Genomic DNA, 13,217 nt, shown 5'->3' on the forward strand with positions numbered 1-13,217 from the left:
ACTGGTCATATGATTGCCCGTACTTGGAGTGTATTCCAAACCCCAAGGACACACCTGTTGGCGAGGGCTATATCATAGTTTGCACCCACTGGCGGGCCACTGCAGTACCATGATGGAAGCTGGGAAGGACGTGCAGTAAGAAATCCTTATGATTCGAGTTTGACATTTCGAAAGCCTGGTGTGATATATCATAAGCTTGATGCTAACGACGAAGACGATGCATGTACTTGATTAATGTGGGTTCCTGTTTGTAAAGCAGTATTTAGATCGGCAAAGAGTGCCTTCTGTGAGAATTTTATCCTGTGTGTTTTTAGCATAAGGAACTATATAAGTATATATATAGTTAAATTTTTTTTTTTTTTGATCTCAAGGTAATCAATTCCATTCATCTCAAGCCAGAATGGCACGGATACATACCTTCCCTTGCCAACTCTAGGGCAAGTTTAGGACGTGGTATGCTAGCACCACCCATTAGACAACCAGTGCTCACTTATTAGAAGCAAACCTATAACTATGACAAAACTTGAACATAGTAAATAGGCAGAGTTCGACAAAAAATTAAAAGTTCTTTAGCTGACTCCATCCTCCCGGGTCCCAAATTCGAAACCACATAGATCCAGAGCCCAAGAATTGAAGCCAACTTTGTTTGGACACCCAAGAAGGTTTGGGCACCCAAACAGAATTAGACCTAAAACAAGACTTGGGCCACAAAACTAATCTTGACACCCAACCCAGATTGGGTTTGGCCCACTGTTGCACCGTTCACCCGCACAATCCCTGAAGCTTTGTTCCGGCAATCGACGATCAGCGTCCAGACACGCCGACACCTCTCCAGTTCACCTCCGTTCGCCGCCGCGAGCCTCGCCATACCCCTCGTCGATTCACTCGGACCCATCAGACCAGTTCTGATCCAGCCAGACTCCACCATAGCGGTCACACCTGGAAGCACCATAGCCGCCTCCACCGCTGTAACTGACACGAGGCCCGTCGCAGTCGTCCATTGGGAACTGAAACTTCGTCCCTGCCATGATTGGACAATTTGCATCTGTGTGGCCGTCATCCCCACCCATACTGCCAGCTTCATACCAGCCTTGAGCCTTGCCCTGCTCGGTCGGATCCGATCTGGATCTTGATCGAAATCCTTCCCAGTCACGAGACTCCAGCGCAAGAATCCGGCTACTGCAAAACCCTCTCTCTCCCCCACAAACTGTGGAGAGGAAGTCCAATGGAGAGATCGTCGAACGAGATCGTCGTTTGGTTGCCGCGATGAGGCAGCGAGAGGCGGAGAGGGAGATTCCGCTTGGTGAGATCGCCGACCGGCGTTGCTTAGATCCCCAACCATGGCGGCTAGGGTTTGATAGAATTGGGCAGAGGATACGGAGCATTTTCCTCAAGGGCCTGTTTGAATGAATATATATATAGTTAAATGGGACAGTGTTTAGCCCGTTTAAATAAGAGCCGTCTGTAAGTGTTGTGTTGATTTCTTAACTTTTCATTGTTGTTCTGCTATTGCTTCTCTTTTAAACTTAATAATTAATGAAAATAACTTATAGATAAAATCAGGGAAATGTCAAAAATTGTCGTGTCTGGACTAAAAGAATGAAAGTTTTTACGTTTTTTTTTTTTTTTTTTTCGTTTTTGCGAAGAATAGCAGTACACAAAAAAAAAAAATTTGAACCAAGGAATGCTAAGAACTTGTCCACTTTCTCACACGATGTAATTGTCAGAAGCTATATATGTACAAGAAATGCAGTTTTCTTTTTCATTGAATTCATTTAGAGTCATCACTCATCAATAGAACTTCTGGATGGGTCACAAGTGATGTTGAACTTCTGGTAGATAGCAGCCATCACCTATCCCGAATGGATATGGAACTGTGAGATTGAGTAATGGTGACAAGAATAGGACTAATTGCTTCGAGTAATGGTAACAGGAATAATAGCATTTCTTAGTTATATGTAGAAACCAATCCTTTGTGGGAAGACTGATATGCTTGCAGTGTACCTCTTATTGAACAAGGGGTCAACTAGCTGATCCAATCCTATAATTTCCTGGAAGTAAATATTTGGCCGAGTATCAGAGTCGGCGTCAGCATTGCTTGGTTGCTCCATGCTTATTGGACTAATTAGCTAGATCATAGACTAACTAAAAGCATCTGGGGGCCTTGGCAAATTAGATATCTGAGACAGTTGATTCAACATTGATTCACAGCCAGTTTTCGTATGATGGGGAAAATGAACTGGTAGGTGCACAATTAGAGAAAAGGGAAAACAACTAAATTCAAAGAGAATGCATTTCATTGATAGCCCAAACTGGGGATGAGGCATACAAAATATAGCAATGTCTCATGTAACAAGAAGGAGACACGTGGCACAGGACCGCCACTATGCAGATGAATACAAACTGCAACTACTGAAGGTTGAAGACAAGGAGTGCAAACTGATGCTGTTGGTGCAAATTACTGGAGTTGTACTGCAGTACTAGTTGTTCAGGCTTTCGTTAGTGCAATGTTTAATTGATTGGCATTCCCTAAGCATAACAACCAAGAGTCATCGTTTCTTGTAGAGAAAAATGCACCAACAGTCCCTCAATTATTGTGCACCGGCCAGTTTGATACCCAGACTCACAATGGTATCAATGTGATACCTAGACTCAAAATTTACTATCATCAACGACATACTTCCGTCAAATTTCCATGACGGTTCTGTTAAAGAGGTGATGTGGCAAGCACGTGGAGGGAAAAAAAGGGGCAAACATGTCTTCTTATCCAAATAGTAGACCTAATTGGTTTTTTTTCTTTCTTTTTAATTTTTTTTAATTCGGAGTTTCCTTCCCTTTTCAATTTTTGCATCCTCTTTCTTCCCTCCCTTTGTATTTCTATCGTCTCTCTCAGATTTCGCCGCCACCCACAAACCCGAACCCGTAAAACAACTACTCCGGTAAGTCTCAACTCCCATTCAATCATTTTGAACTCATGAAAAAATTTCGGCTCGAATTTGTATTCTCATTTCCGATCTGGATTTGGGTTTCTAGGAATCCAAATGGGGTTTGTTTGATTGTGATTCTCGTTTTAACTTGGGGTGTGTATGTTTTAACAGTTGGGTTTTTGTGGGTTCTTGGAGATTTGAGTATTGAGCTGAGTTATAATGCTTCTGGGTTTGAGTATTGACCTGAAATCGGCCCTCCATTTCAGCGAATTTTGCCGACGAGGAAGATCTGCGGGGACCGAGAAATTGGGCGAGAGCCTGGAGAGGCTTGACAGTGTCGCCGAAGACCAACGAGAACAGATTCGAGAAGGGGGCGCGTGACTTGTCGGAGGCGGAGGCGGAGGCGGACGGTGACGAATCATCGTCGGAGATGACGCCCAGGGACCACATTAGGATTCCAATTCGGATAGGGCGATCTTGTCGTCGTTGCCGGTGTCGAAGAGGGTGAAGGCCTCCTTCATCGAATTGACTTGATCGTCGCTCAGATCCTTGCCCATTTTTTTTTTCAGGTTTTTGGGTTCGGGGCGCAAAGAAACGTCTGGTTGAGAGTCCTTTTTTTTTTTTTTTTTTTTTTTTTTTTTTTTTTTTTTTTTCTGGGTCTGGTCCGGTTGTGAGTTTGGTGAGGTTGGATTGGGTTTTACATCAGAGGAAAGAGCGGTGCGGTCGACAATAAGATCTTTCCAGATCAGGTGAGAAATTGCAGCTTCGGTGGAGGAGAAGCCGAGAGCGAACGAGAGCAAACGAGCTCTCATCATTTTTGGTTTCTGGTTTTAATCGAGGGTATCAAGCGAGTTTCTGGTGGTCCGGTTGTGCGTTGTTGCAGAGGAATAAAGGAAAAAAAATTAAAATTGGAAGAACAAGAGGAAGAGGAGAGAAAAATAATAAAAAGAATTATTTAAATAAATAAATAAATAATTTTGAGGACTGATAAGTCAATGAAGCTATCAAACTGGGCTATTTTGGTCATTTTCCCTTTTTTTTTTTCCCTCCACATGCTTGCCACGTCACCTCTTTAACAGAATCGTCACAAAAATTTGACAGAAGTATGTCGTTGATAGCAAATTTTGAGTCTAGGTATCACATTGATACCATTGTGAGTCTGGGTATCAAACTGGCCGGTACACAAGAGTTGAGGGACTGTTGGTGCATTTTTCTCTTTCTTGTAATAGCTTTCTACTCTTAGATCCTTGAAAGAATGGAATGCTTCAAACTTCATGTACAACTCTCATCAATCAGGTATGTCTTGCATACATGCGCATACTTGTCAAGTGGTTAGGATTGAACTTGTCTTTAAATCCTATTGTAGGATGGGAAAATCTTTTCAATCCTAATGTACTGATATGTGAATTTTTAGAAGGTTTTATCCAAAGCATTCAAACTTTCTTAAATTGGTTTATGGGCTTTTCCTTTCAAACGTCTGATTTTAATCCATGGATAAAAACCTCATTTGAAAAGCCTTTCCGTAGCAGAAACCCTGGGAGACCCTAGTTCATTCATATCTTATATATACGTGTTTTCCACGTTGTTAGGGTAGGGACACCAGAACAGAAAATATATATCTGCTAAGTTTATAAAGAGCTTTCTGATCTTTCATCCTCAGAAAGTATTGTGCCAAAATCATTGTTGAGAATTCTTCATGAGCTGTTCCTTGTTTAGCTCTTGAAGGATTATCAAATCTCAAACTTTTTCTATCAAAAAGTTTTCTGGTTTTATGCTTCATGTGTGTTGGTAGTTCATGCATGATTTGTGCCTTGAGGTGATTGGCAACCGAGGTGAGAGTTGTGCCATCTCAAAATTGACACACGGATTTCTGTTAGTATTTCTATTTCACACGGATATCTGTGGCTTTTAACTACAGTAAATCCGTGTGTGTTGTTATTTTGCTAGTAGTGTTCAACATTGATTCACAGCCAGTTTTCGTATGATGGGGAAAATGAACTGGTAGGTGCACAATTAGAGAAAAGGGAAAACAACTAAATTCAAAGAGAATGCATTTCATTGATAGCCCAAACTGGGGATGAAGCATACAAATATGTAACAAGAAGGAGACACGTGGCACAGGACCGCCACTATGCAGATGAATACAAACTGCAACTACTGAAGGTTGAAGACAAGGAGTGCAAACTGCAAACTGATGCTGTTGGTGCAAACTGGAATTGTACTGCAGTACTAGTTGTTCAGGCTTTGTCTGGGGATATTTGAGATTACTGGCCTGGTGTGGTAATTGGGGCTTGGTCTCAACATGAACTCGATCTCTTTTTCCTAATTGAAAGGATGAACTTCATCTCGGTTTTCCTTTGTTTCTTCTTCTCTTTTTTTTTTTTTTTTCTCTCTCTCTCTCGCTTTAGATCAGACATTGTTGGTCTGCTTTTTTGGTTTTGCTTTGTTTGTCTTTTTTTTTTCCCTTTTTTTTTTTTCTTTCTTGTTTGAAGTAGCAAATGATGATTAATTTGGTTTGTGTTGTAGTATAATGTATAAATGTATGATGGCTATATCATGTACAAATAGGTACTTGAGTGTATAAACATAGGTATGAAGACTTATGTAGCATAAAGCTTGTAAAGAGATAACAAGCATGGCATAAATCATCATTGAAGCAGCCATGAGCTGTTGTTTGATGATGAGCTTAGTTATCATTTTGAGTTTCTCTTAGAGCATTCACACTAGCTTTGTATTCCTATAAATACCCTCTTATGTAGGGGTGGGCATTTTGTACCGAAAATGCGGTTACCGACCCGAACCGCACCAAAAAAACGGTTCGGTAACCGCACCGAACTAAAACGGTGTCGTTTTATGATCACACCGCACCGAACCGTATAAAAGCGGTTCGAGTGCGGTTTCGGGTCATAAACCGCCCGATTTAAACCGACCCACACCGAATTTATTTTAATTACATTTTATTTATTTATTATTTCTCTATTGATGGAAATGTTGGTTTTCAATATATAAGAAATCCATTTTTAATTAGGTTTTCAGTTTGTAATAAGTTGCTATGTTTGCTTGATCATTGATATATGTATATATATATGTGTGTGTGTGTGTGTGTGTGTAATAAGTTGCTATGGTCTTTCTGCAAGTTGCTTGATATTTGGGTGACATTTACCGATTTGTGTGGACTCTAAATGCATTCAAAATTTATTTATGTCTTATTGAAATTGTTAGGTAAAAATAAGCCTGATTTTGGCCCTCTCTTTCTAGTTGAAATTAATAAATAGATCCCACTACACCAAAAACAGCCTTTTACCGCCCACAATGTGCGCCGTAAATACCCTTTTACGGTGCAAAAAAGTAGGCTGTAAATGCCGGAGCCGTAAAAGACATTCCTCTTTAACGGCGTGCATAAGAAGGCCGTAATTGTGCATCCATGCAGGCCGTAAAAGACATTCCTCAATAATCCAATTTGATTTATGGGATGTTTGCACGCCGTGAATGTCAAGAAAGCACGCCGTAAATGACTCTCTGACCACTTATTTACGGCGCACTGGGAATGCCATAAAAGACTTTATTCACGGCCTACAACGAACGCCGTAAAAGACTGTTTTTATGGCACACTTTTGCATGCCGTAAAAGTAGTTGCCCAATTTTTTAAGGCCCAATTTGCACGCTGTAAAAAGCTTTTCTGTCAATTTTTATATGTCATTCACGACGCACATAACCTGCCATAAAAGTCTTTGTGGCAAAGAGGTTTCCTGGCTGCTCATAATCCAAAAATGATCAACTAACAAAATGACTTGAGCAAAAATAATATTAACCTCAAAGTACAGGTGAAACAGCATATATATCATAGATAATAGAAAGGGTTTTAACAAACTTTTTATATCCAATCTGCTACAGACCAAGTACAATTTCTAGCAAACTTGAGTTTAAACTTATGTTAAGAATATAGCATATTACAAAATATACTACATCATCTTTTGAACATTTAACTATCCAAATGCAGATTCTCTCAATTGACCATCACTTTGAGCACTTTATCATCAGTAGAGCAATGTTAATAGAAACCTCAAAAACTGGAAGTCCCTGTTATGAATGTAAAGCACAGTTAATAATAAACGAAAGCAAGTACTCAGCAAACTATCTAATAGCAGATGACCATCTGAGTTAAACATACATATGAAGATGTCAATTTTCCTGTAACAGTAACAAGTTCAATTATCCAATACTTCACAACAACTTTTCTGAAAACAATCAATGACATAAAAACACAAAATAAACAACAAACACTAAAAGAGAGAGTATCCATAGTGCTTTTCCATTCCTCCAATCACACCAAAAGTAAAACCCCGGCTCTCAACTCAGGCAAGGAAATATGAACTCTGTAAAACAGAACCTGTATATAACCCCAAAATCTAGCAAAAATAAGTGCAGCTCTTTCAGACTTTCCAACAATGCAATGAAATCTGATGCTAAATGAAAACTCAGATAATTTAAAATGAAACTAAGAAGTAAGAACCAGAAAATCTCTAGATCTATTCAATTCTCTATTTCTTAATCATTCTTTATTCCGTTAATTATGTTTCAAGTAATAACACATTTCTAAATTGGTCATCAAACAGAGAAAGCAGTATTTGGCTGGCCATTTCTGCCCATATATAGCCCAGTTCTGATCATCGAACATGCAAGTCCGTAAAGATAAGGATGCTGAAATTTGGTGTACTTGGTGCTATATATCCCAATGAAAATAATCATTGCAATGCCTAGATAACTATATGACAACCCAGCTACTAAAATGGAATGCCTCCTTTACAAATCAGACTGTTGGGAACAGATATGTAGTTGTTAAATCAAATATTTACCTAATCAAACCAAAAAAGCTACGTCTCTGAAAAATCAAACATTGTTGATGGAAAAAAAAAAATACCAGCAGAGGAATTCATGCGCGCTCTATCAAATAGTAATCCACTGGATCCAGTCAAATGGTAGCTAACTGCAACAAACCATACCAAACAGAAATTAGACAAATTGAAAGTCTTCAGACCCTATAACGACCGAAGAAAAACAGAACTGAGCTTTAACATGAAAGGGGCTTATCTATCTTATATTGCAAATCTTGATTTTAAGCTACCAAATATTTTAGATTGCAGAACTGCAACTGAGCCCTAAATTACAAAACTTAAACTATATTTCTTAAACTGAGCAATCATATAGGCATTTCTAACAAATCTTTCTGCAATTCCCATGAAACAATAATTAAATACAAACCCAAATTTCATAGTCGATGAAAATGTAAACTTGGCTCGGATTTTGCAAAGCTACTACGTCATTGAAATACTTTGTGCAGGCGAGTTGGAACAAATCAGTGAAGTCACTGGGATATTAGATATGTCAATGTATTTCACATGTAGCAGTACCATCAGTAAACTTAATAACCGAAGAAATAAGCACTTACTATGATTGGGTTCCCTCTACCCTGCTAAAATTCTGTTCTTTTCTTCAAAGTCCCCAAAGAAGACTAAGTTAGCCTCTCTTGAAAAATGCAAAGAAAAACGATCAGCAACGAAGCTAGATCATGGAAAAGAAGTAGGGTAATCAGTTACAGAAAACTTATGATAAAAGGGATTAAAAGCTATTATAATCTATAACATAGTCATCCAACTTGTTTTTAGAACCTAAGACCGGCACAGAGAAACCCAAAGATGAAAAAGCTTTGCTAATCAACATCAAAATTACAACAAAGCAATCAAAACTTGACCATTTCAGGAAGTATCATTAACATTAAAAAGAAATAACCCTGGGAAATCTTTAGTCCCTAGTCTATACCAAAGCAGTCATCATAACCTAAAAAAAGGTTTACAAAGCTTGAACATTCAATCTTAAACATCTCTGACAATGTAAGAAAAAAGTGGTCGACAATGTAAGAAAAAAGTGGTCACCAATTGGGAAAAAGAATTACCTTGCTCTGGAGGATAAGCCATCAAACAGATGTGAGCAGGTGTCAAAGATTCTAGATTGGTAGTGGCTTCTCACTCTAAACATATAGGAGTACAAATAAGAAAGGTGCTGAAAATACATATATTTAATCAGAAATATGAAAAAAGGATATGCTCAATTCATGGGAATTTTTGCAGCATGGCTAGTTTCAACATTGAATGTTTTGGAACAACTTGGTGGCCGTAGCGTTTTCCGATCACTTTCATTAGGACTCCCATCATCATTGGCATTACAATTTCCAGTATTTCTAAATAAATAAATAAATAAAAAGAGTATATCAGAATTTAAGGAAGGCAAAAGATGCAGGTACTAAATACATTACACCCTTCCTCATACCTATTTGATGGCGTATCCTCCAGAAGCCCAAATCTTAAAACAACAACTACACAAAAAACCCAATTCTACCTATCAACAACTCATCTGAATAAATTTTGTTTTAATTATCATGATTATTTTATATTGTCCATCTTTTTTATATGGTTCAAGGCACAACAGTCAGAATTACTCAACTATTTATACAACAGTAAGAATTCTCAACTATTTCTCAAATAAGGAGCTGCTTCTTGCTTTGCTTCTCATTACATTTTTCATTTTCCTCTTACCCCTACCACCCCAAATCAAAACTTTACTCAGTGGAACTTTCTCCAATCTTTCAGACTTGTTAGATGAAAGGCTGCTGCTAGCACATACCAGTTTCGCAGATAAAAAGCCGCTGCTAGTACATTCTTGTATCTTTACATTGTGCTCCAGAGCTGGTACCTGCGAATAATCAATCAAAAAATTTAAACAGCTTGACCCTATTTGCAAAAGTGCAGAAAAATTAAATTTGGGGCAAAATTCAAGAAACTACTTTCAAGAAACTCAAAGTAGTTTCTTTAAGCAATTGTATTTCGATGCGTTCAATCATAGTAACCGAAAGTATTTTCTTTGTATTTTTAGCACTTGCCTATTTCCATGTATTCATAGCTGAAAATATATAAAATTATATTTCTTGACAGCATTAGAGTAACCGATCAAACCTACATTTTAAATTTCTAGACAGCTTCCCTTCTATCTTAGCAGGTATTTATGATAAGAATCTTTGACTCTATTGATCCAGACCCCTATGATTAAAAGTGTTTAATATTTTTCTTATAGTCATATGGATGAAATGGTTATCTAAACAAACTAACAGAGTAGAGAACAGTTCAGAAGATTTTGACAATCTCTATGGGCAAAGCAACTCAATGGAGCTCAAGCTCAAGTTTATTACCAATCTCTATGGCATTAACTGAAAATCCAAGGGTTGCGAAATTACAATGAAAATGCTCAGACAAAATCTGTCATGTAAAATTTTGAAATAGCAAGACAGTAGCAAGAGCAATCTTAGTCAATGACCATTAATTCTAGAATTGTCCAATTACACATGAAAACAAACAACAAAACTTAAACACAGACTATGAAATATAATCAGAAAACAAAAACTGGAAATCAAATAATAACCTTATAGAGAATGGTCGCCTATCGAGTTGAGAATGGACTATGATTTAAAGCCAGATCATAGTCCGTATCCCAAAAGAGGCACCAAGAAGACACAATTTGCTCCTCAAACTTTTGGCTATCTGAACAATGATATTGCTGCTCTTCATCCTCTTCTTCATCCCCTGATTATTAGGAATAGGCAAGGCCCTGGTGTATCGTCTCTAAGTCCACCACAATCTTGAACCCCTCCTCTTCTCTTTCCCACCCCAGCAACCTACGATGACATCAAATCAAAATTGAAAATCTCAAATCCGGCAAATAAATGTTCAAATCTGGCAAATAAGCTTAGGAAACCAAACCTGTCCTACTCGTTTTCAGTCCAACCTCTCTATCTCAGAGCCTGATCGATGCTATTAACTGCCATCAAAACCTAAATATCAAGGTTTCTGGGAGAGTTCTGTCTACCTCATTTCAATTACAAACATGATTAGCAAACACAGGAAATCTTCCAGTTACAGTAAAATCATCTGAAACTCTGTGGCTACCCTGTTTACTCAACATATGATCCTGACATGCACAGTCCAGAAGTTCCAAGAACACTCACCTTCAATGAGATAAATGGAGCATATATAAATCCAAGTCTCAAATGTCTTCCTGAATAATAACATCAGGGTATAAAAACAAATAAGAAAACCTAGAAAAAATCAAAGTCACACCCAATAAAACAAACAAAAAATATGGATTCTTGAAATTGCTTAGCAACGAATTCGCGCTTTTTCAAAAAAATTACCAGCTGAGGAATGCTTTCACATAAAGATCAAAACTTTACCACAACCCAGATGAAAAAAGTTACCTTCTTGGCTGGTCGAAGCTTCTTGATCCAAGCAAACTGGCTTCCGATTGAGGAAAGAGTTGAAAGCAAAGATCTTTGGAAGAGTAATGGGTGGCTTTCTGTAACTGAAGCTTGGTGGCCTTTTCCGGTACCCAAGATAGCAAATGAGCAAGACAAGGCCAAAGTTCTCAACTTTCTCCAAATGGGTTTCAGAAACTTCAAGACCCGGATTCCGGTGGCCCGAATCTCCGAGAGCCGTGATCACTTCAATGTTCTTTAATTTGGAGCTCAATCGATCCACAGAATCTCGATGATAGGAGCAGAAAACGTGGTGGTGCTGGGAGGTGGCCGGCGACTCGGCAGTGGAGCAAATCCACTGAACGGCGACTCGGCGGTGGGAAGAGATGGAAAACTGAGGTCTGTCGGAGAGAGAGAAAAGTTTTGTTTTATGAAATGAAAAAAAATAGAATTAGAAAGTGAAGAGGAAAAAGATGGAGGGAAATAAAAATTTTGGTGAAAATTTCCCGCCTTTTACTTTTACGGCACACTAATGCATGCTGTAAAAAATCATATTAAAAACCACATTAACGGCGCACATACTTGCAGGCTGTAAAAGATAATACTATTACGGCGTGTATCTAATGCATGTCATAAAAGACCAAACGAAAACAGACATTAACGGCGTGCATTAATGCATGCCATAAAAGACTAAACTAAAGTAGACAATAGACATTAACGGCGTGCATTAATGCATGCCGTAAAAGACCAAACTAAAATAGACATTAACGGCGTGGATTAATGCATGCCGTAAAAGACCAAACTAAAATAGACATTAACGGCGTGTATTAATGCATGCCGTAAAAGACCAAATTAAAATAGACATTAACGATGCACGCCGTAAAAGACCATATCAAAAAGTGTATTAACGGCATACCGTAAAAGTGCGCCCTAAATATATGTCTATTACGGCACGCATTGATGCACGCCGTAAAATGTGCGCGGTAAAAGAGTCATTTTCTTGTAGTGTCCAAACCGAAACCGACCCGCACCGCACCGAAAAATGGTGTAACCGAAATAATCGGTTCAGCCCTTTTGTAATGCGGTTGCGGTTTGATATATAGGCCAACCGAAAAAAGCGGTTTGGTTGCGGTTTGGGCCTCAAACCGAACCGAACAGCACCGCGCCCACCCCTACTCTTATGTGAGGAGAATAATACACACATTACAACATCAAATCTCTGCCTCTAAACTCTCTCTCTCTCTGTGTCAATTTATGTTTGTTCTTCAACACGTTATCAGCACGAGATTGCTCTAGAATTAGAATAAAAAATTGATAAGAGTAGAGGAAGTTCATCATCGATCGAAGTCATTTTTCCAAACCTACAAAAAACTTCCAAACCCTATAACATATCAAAGCCCTTGATCCAAGAAGTCCAGAACCGGTTTCAAAACCGCCAGAACCGGCCGGAAACCACCTGAACCGGCCACCTGAAAAATCGAACCGCTGCTGAACCGCTGCCGAGATCTGCCGAAGCCCTGCCGAGAGCTGCCGAGCACCTGCCGAGCGCATCTGCCGAGACCTGCCGAGAGCATCTGCCGAAGCCCTGCCGAACACCTGCCGAGCACCTGCCGACAGCTCCTGCCGACATCTGCCGAGGACCTGCCGAACACCTGCCGACAGCTCCTGCCGACATCTGCCGAACACCTGCCAAGCACCTGCCGACAGCTCCTGCCGACATCTGCCGAGCACCTGCCGACAGCTCCTGCCGACATCTGCCGAGGACCTGCCGAGCACTTTTCCGGCCAACTTTCCAGCAACTTTTCGGACACTTTTCCGGCGACTTTCCGGACACTTTTCCGGTGACTTTCGGAACACTTTTCCGGTGACTTTCCGGACACTTTTCCAGCGACTTTCCGAACACTTTTCCGGCGACTTTCCGACACTTTTCAGGCAACACTATTCCAAGGTATTCTTTACTAAAAGTTCCCGCTTTTAAGTTCTTTACT

At 39.4% G+C, this 13,217-nt stretch overlaps 1 protein-coding gene across 1 annotated transcript; it reads right to left on the reverse strand.

Moving 5' to 3' along the window:
• Positions 1–10,645: 10,645 nt before the first annotated feature.
• Positions 10,646–12,949, reverse strand: LOC133731331 (uncharacterized). Its single transcript, XM_062158728.1, has 3 exons — positions 12,837–12,949; positions 11,233–11,630; positions 10,646–10,844 (listed from the first exon to the last, which is right to left on the reverse strand). Exons 1-3 carry the CDS (start codon positions 12,947–12,949, stop codon positions 10,810–10,812), a joined length of 546 nt encoding a protein of 181 aa, XP_062014712.1. The 3' UTR covers positions 10,646–10,809.
• Positions 12,950–13,217: the final 268 nt, after the last annotated feature.

The sequence above is a fragment of the Rosa rugosa genome, chromosome 2 (genome assembly GCF_958449725.1).
Source record: "Rosa rugosa chromosome 2, drRosRugo1.1, whole genome shotgun sequence".
Classification (NCBI taxonomy): domain Eukaryota; kingdom Viridiplantae; phylum Streptophyta; class Magnoliopsida; order Rosales; family Rosaceae; genus Rosa; species Rosa rugosa.